At 42.2% G+C, this 6,668-nt stretch overlaps 1 protein-coding gene across 1 annotated transcript; it reads left to right on the top strand.

Annotated features, from left to right (window-relative positions):
• Positions 1 to 2,568: 2,568 nt before the first annotated feature.
• LOC103198211 (disintegrin and metalloproteinase domain-containing protein 20-like) lies at positions 2,569 to 4,800 on the top strand. The gene has a single exon (XM_007942335.2). It carries the CDS (start codon positions 2,593 to 2,595, stop codon positions 4,798 to 4,800), a length of 2,208 nt encoding a protein of 735 aa, XP_007940526.2. The 5' UTR covers positions 2,569 to 2,592.
• The last annotated feature ends 1,868 nt before the right edge of the window (positions 4,801 to 6,668 follow it).

The following is a 6,668-nucleotide window of genomic DNA, read 5'->3' as shown; positions in this document are numbered from 1 at the left end:
TCCATCTTGGTTTTTTTTTGTGCTTTGGGTGCAAATTCACAGAGCGAAATTTGTTTTACATTCAACATTTCATGTACATTTGATTTCTTGCCCCAGTTAACATCCCCGACCATAACAAACTCTCCTCCCCTCCCATCCTGTGACTACCCCCTCCCTGTGGCCTTCTTCACTATGCACTCCTGTCTGTCCAGCTTGCCCTCTGTGTGAAGGCTGCCCCTCTGGTACCCCATGGCTGATTACTTCAAGAGGCGTGTCTTCCTAGATGCATCGCCCTGGGGTAGATGTTCTGCATGTCTTTTTATGTTGGGCTGAGAGCTAATCCATGGGAATGAGTCCAATTCCAGGCCTGAAGGGTAACCCAGGGCCATAGTCTTGGGGGTTCCACCAGACTCTATCTGACCAGTAAGTCTGGTCATTTTTGTGTTTTTCAATTTTGTATCACATTTTTCCTCCCACTCTATCCAGGATCTCCAGTTTTGATCCCTTTCTGAGTGGTTGGCATTGGTAGTTTGGCACCATCTAGTTCTTCTGGTCTCTGATATCCTTGGACTAATTGTTTCCATTTGCCTTTGATTTTCTTCACTCTTCTTTGCTTCAGATGAGAGGAGACCAATAGTTGGATCTTAAATGGCTGCTCAAAAGCTTTTAAGACCCAGTTGCTATTCACCAAAGTAGGTTGTGGAATGAGATTTTTATGTACTATGTTGCGCCAATTGAGCTTGGTGTTCCCGCATCACTCATTCCATCTTAATATCTCAAAGTCTATAGCAAGTACCAAGGACATAATGAAAAGAGACATGGAGAGGAAATCTGGAAATTAGGATTTCACCTCTATGAGAGATGTTTTCTGTAATAGGTTTCATCTAGTGATCCTAGTTGCCCTTTGTGGGATATGGAAGCCAGCCATTAGTTTGGGGAAAGCATGAGATGGAAGCAAGTTTTCCTGTCATCACTGTGCTTAAGATACTGTTCATCCCATATCCTGCCGATCCCATGATTTAGACTATCCAGGCTATCAGTATCTATTAATAATTTGTCTCCAATTTGTTTTATTTTTGCTTTCAAATGTTAAGGAAATTATTTATGATTCTTTTAGCTCAAAGTTAGTGAATGACAAATTAGCTTCTACTTGAGCAAGAATTTATGTTTTCAACAGTAATGAGATTCAAACTCTACTCAAATTGTGGTCTTCTGATCATTTAACAGAGTGACTCTAGGCTTAAGCTCCTCCGTCTAGCTTTCTATAGAAAATTCAAACTGTAATTGGTAGATCCAGGTAACTTACCAGCCATGTGAAAAATATAATAGAATCAATGTTGACATGACCGAGATGAGTCTCTTCTTATGCTTAAGAGCATGATACAGCTGGGCTGGGTGAAAAGAAGACTGCTGTCTCTGTGCTGTGATAGGAGTCTGTGGAGCTATGTACTCTGCCCCAAAGCAGCAGTCACATTACCTGGTATCCTATCAGTATGGCTTCCTTCCTGTGACTCCCTGAGGCTCTTCTGCAGATAAGAATGTGTTTTAAGATAATAATTTATCTTGATTGGTCAAGGTCTTCCAATATCAATGAGACCCATAAGTGGTTTTTTTTTTTTTTTTTCCCACTTACAACTTATAACAAGAATGGGACCTAAATAAGATGTATGTAAAAAATCAAGGGGAGATGGAACAAACCAAACCATCTGAATAAAGGAAGAAAAACATGTTGTGTTTTGTATGTATTAGCCCACATACATGCTTGTTAAAGATAGCAGGGCAGGTTTTTGGGTGAAGAAAGTTGTGAGTCAAATGCCAACATGTTTGTAATACAGAAAATTTTATGCAATTTTACATGTTTCAAAAATAGTATATATCTACTCCTCACTTATCAGCTATCCCATTATCAGACATTTTGCATTTAAGACAACAGTAAAAAAATCTACTATCTATTTTCCATCTTAGTGATGTTTGCTTACAAATGCCAAGGTGTGAGGTGAGAATAATGCTCACTGTGATGGTTAAGGTTGTGTGTCCACTTGGCTGGGCCATGATTCTCAGTGGTTTGGTAGTTATTTAATGATGTAATTTTACAGTTATATAATGATATAGTTTGGCAGTTATGTAATGTCGTAGACATCCTCTATTTTGTGATATGATGTGGTCATCCTCTGTTTTTGTGTAATGCTGATTTTCAATAATGACTTGGTCTTTGGAACCTAACTATGTTGACATTAAGTGGGGAATAAGATATATAATGAATCCTTGTGTATCCACTATCTAGGTTCAGCAATTATCTACTTTTGACAAATCTTCACTGATCCCCCTGGAGTCCAATGCTTTCAAATATATAAAAGAAAATCCAAGGCAGTTTACTGCTTCAAGCATTGTCCCTGTTCAAGAATCATTTTTACCTCACTTCTTTCTGTCTCTGATGCTCCCTATCTCACTGACACCATTCTAGCACTTCTTTTATTTTCATTTTCAGCACCTCATCTCTGATGGTCCAGCCCTGCCAGGATATGGATCCATAACAATTCAGCCCTGACCACTGAGCCAGACCAGCAGTGGCTCACACCCAGCCCTCTTCTGCTCTGTACAGTTGGCTCCGTAATGGCAGTGGGTGAAGCCCTGGTATACCTCAGGGTCATTCCTCTGCTGCTCTGGCTTGGAGCAACTCTGTCCATTTCTGGCCACTCTCAGGCCACACCCTCCCAGCACTTCACCTCTCCAGAAGTGGTGATCCCCTTGAAGGTGACTGGCAGAGGCAGAGGTGCATGGCCTCCAGGATCACTCTCCTACAGCCTGCGGTTTGGGGGCCAGAGACACATTGTCCACATGAGGGTCAAGAAGATCTTGATTTCTAAACACCTCCCAGTGTTCACCTACACAGACCAACGTGCCCTCTGTGAGGATCAACCTTTTTTCCAGGATGACTGCTACTATCATGGTTACGTGGAAGGGGCCTTTGAGTCCCTGGTTGCCCTCAGTACCTGTTTTGGTGGCTTTCGAGGGATGCTACAGATAAATGGCCTTGCTTATGAAATTGAACCCATGAGACATTCTGCCACATTTGAACACCTGGTGTATAAGATAGACAATAATGAAACACAATTCTCACCCATGAGATGTGGCTTAACAGAAGAGGAAATAGCACGCCAAGTGGAATTGCAAAAGACATATAATTCCACACTGAAGCAAAGTTCTTATCTTGGCTGGTGGACCCATAAGCGGTTTCTTGAACTGGTAGTGGTAGTGGACTATAATCGATTCCTTTATTCACTTAGAAATACCTCCATTGTACAGCAGGAAGTACTTATTGTTGTCCATATTGTGGATTCCTTATATAAGCCTTTGGATGTTGATGTAATTTTGATTGGCATTGAGATCTGGAATACTGGAAACCCACAATTATCAGATGACATAGATCTGGTTGTGGAGGAATTTTCCTCTTGGAAGAAATTCCACCTTGATGCACGACTACCAAGTGATACTACACATCTTTTCATAAAAAAATCATTTGGTGACACGGCTGGTGTTGCCTATGTCGGAGGAGTCTGCATACCTCCTTTAAATTGTGGAGTTGCTAGTTTCCAAGGAAACCTATTGTTTTCTTTTGCACTTACTGTGACCCATGAGCTTGGTCATAACTTGGGTATGCTGCATGACACCCAGTGGTGTGTGTGTGAGCAAATGTGGTGCATAATGTTTCCCGTAAAAAAGATGACAACTAAATTCAGCAATTGTAGTTATGCTGAATATTGGGACAACACTGCCAGGCGAGGATTTTGTCTTTACTCTCCTCCAAATGCAGAGACAATCCTTAAGCTGAAGTTCTGTGGAAACCAAATTGTTGAAGAAGGAGAGGAGTGTGACTGTGGAACCATACAACAGTGTGCTAATGATCCCTGTTGTCTTTCAAACTGCACTCGGAGTCCAGGGTCTGCTTGCGCTTTTGGGCTATGTTGTAAAGACTGTAATTTCCTTCATTCTGGGTATTTGTGTAGACAACAGGTCAATGAATGTGATCTTCCAGAGTGGTGCAGTGGAGCTTCTCATCAGTGCCCAGAAGATGTATATGTGAAGGATGGGCTACCCTGTAATGACAGTGCCTATTGCTATGAAAAGAGATGCAATAGCCATGATACACAGTGTAAAGAGATTTTTGGTGAAGAAGCAAGAAGTGCGCCTCAGAGCTGCTACAGGCAAATGAATACTCAAGGAAATCGTTTTGGTCACTGTGGTATTAAAGATATAGTATACCTAAAATGTGAGACTCCTGATATACTGTGTGGGAGAATTCAGTGTGAAAATGTGGGATTAATTCCCAGTCTGACACAGCATTCTACAGTGCATCAGATCCACTTCAATGGCACCATGTGCTGGGGCACCGACTATCATTTAGGGATGTCCATACCTGATATTGGTCAAGTGAAGGAGGGCACAGTATGTGGACTGGAAAAGATCTGCATCCACAAGAAGTGTGTCCACCTGTCTAAACTACCCCAAGATTGTCAGCATGAGACCTGCAACATGAGGGGGGTCTGTAACAATAAGCAGCACTGTCACTGTGACCACGGGTGGGCACCCCCTTACTGCTTGACGAAAGGCCCTGGAGGTAGTGATGATAGTGGCCCACCTCCTTACAAAGTCATGGAAGAGGTGGGAAATGTGTCTTACCTGTCAATATTGTGGCTTATCCCTTTGATTATTTGCTTATATTTCTTCCTTGTGTTTTATAAGAAAAACAGAAAAAAAAAGGAGGAAAAAGAGGGAGAAAACAAAGAAGGAGAGGGAGAAGAGGATGCAAATAAAGAATAGGAAGAGAAATAAGGCTCACACCTCATTACAAAATCTCTCTAAGTTTTTGTTTCATGGCAGAGAAACATTAGGGCATGTCCTATGGTTTAAAAATAAAACCCAGGGATCCTTTGTCAGGATCATCATCATTATGGCACACCATAGGATCCCTAGTATGCTTCTGTTTACTCTGCAATGTTTTAAGCAATATTAAAAGCTCATTTTGCCTGGAAGTCATCTCTGTGTTTCCTGAAAAAGGCATAGCAATGACGTAATTTTTAAGCTGCTATCTTTCAGTTCTAAACTCCCTCCCAATTTTGGGCTTTACTATATAATGTTCAGGATGTGCCTCTACAAACCACACTTCTGTTTTGCCAGCTCTCTTACTATTGGCTGTGCCAGTTGCGGGCAGTGAATGTAGACTGGAGAGATAGACAAGGGGAGAAGGGAGTTCACCTACCTGGGTGCTTAAATTACAGTAATTTCAGATGGGACTATTCACTTTGGTAGCCCTATTGGGTTTTGGATTCCAGTTTTATTGGCACTACTAGAGCCACCTCATGTTCCCTTAGAAGTTCCAGCACCAGTTAGCCACTGATCCTCTCAGAGATCTGCTTTTCAGCTCTGGGGCTGGCAGAGTGGACATCCTCAGAGCTGCTGCAGCACCAGCACCAGCTGGTCACTGTGCTCTCCTTAGAAGTCTGGGTCCCTTCTCTGCAGGGGATCTCCTTTAATCATCCATATGCTAATAAATCCCACCTTTTCCTTGTGGTCTTAGAGGTGTTAAGTGCTTTTTGTAATTACTAGGGATCTTGGTTGTGTTAGGTTGAGTTCTCCAGAAACAGGCACTGAGTTGAAGTTTCTGGGTGCAGATTTTGTTATGTTGTTGTGAAAGAATGAGGGAGGAAGTTGGCCTTACAGATAATAAATAGAACTATATAGCAGCCTCAGCCAACCTGACTGAGAGCTCTGGAGCAATATTGCCTGACAAACTTGTGCTGAATGGGGCCAAAATGGTCATGGTCTTTACACCCACTCCTTGATCATTTATTGCATGTGGGCTGCCCAGGGTAGGGCGTGAACTCAGCCAAGTGACTCTTTGCAACTGAGGCAGACCCCAAAGAGGTACCAGCTGGAGTCACTCTACTGATTGTACTCCCTGTTAGCAAGACATCCTTGAAGAGGATCCAAGTGATTTATTTGGCTCTTTCATAGTCCAGTCTTTACAGTGCTCTGATCCACTTTATATTTTGGGAACTAAAGGATTCTGGTGGGCATCTCTTCCTGTGTGGAACCTTAGAAGAGGGAGATTAGTGAGATGAACTACAATTTCTTCTGCTTCATTTGATATTGGTCTGAAATGTATGTTTATTGCCTCTTCATTATCCAGTATAGTTTCTCTCACCTTCGGATAGCATTCAGCTGGCCTTGAATGCTTACCTTGAGTCATTACTCATCTCCTTATCGCTGAGGGATCTGAGAGTGCCTGGTCAACCAGCCCTTTTCTGGCTGGAAAAGAGTCATATAACATCTATATGATATTATATGAAGAAGATTCAGATAGCTGAATCCGTCCAGTTAAAGTCACATTTGGGCTTGGGAATACCAAGAGGCACCTAAAGAGATCACCTGGGTTCCATGCATATTTCTTTATGCCTCTATGGTAAAATAGCAACCAACCCTGACATGACTAGGTTCCTCTTAATGATTTGTTGTGCCCAGGCTGTAAAGGAGAATTTCGGAAGAGAAGAAGACGCCAACCCACGCCAATGCAAATGCAATAGGACAGTTTATTAGCTAACTTAAGTCAGGGTCTTTGCCCTTACCAGGTCAGTGGCTTAAGCAAAAGACCCTGTACCCCGTTTCCTTCTCCAATTTATGGAACAATA

This window comes from Orycteropus afer, unplaced genomic scaffold (assembly GCF_000298275.1).
Source record: "Orycteropus afer afer isolate SDZICR_OR568_19922 unplaced genomic scaffold, OryAfe1.0 scaffold00088, whole genome shotgun sequence".
In the NCBI taxonomy this organism is placed as follows: Eukaryota; Metazoa; Chordata; class Mammalia; order Tubulidentata; family Orycteropodidae; genus Orycteropus; species Orycteropus afer.
This window is presented reverse-complemented; position numbering and strand designations above follow the sequence as displayed.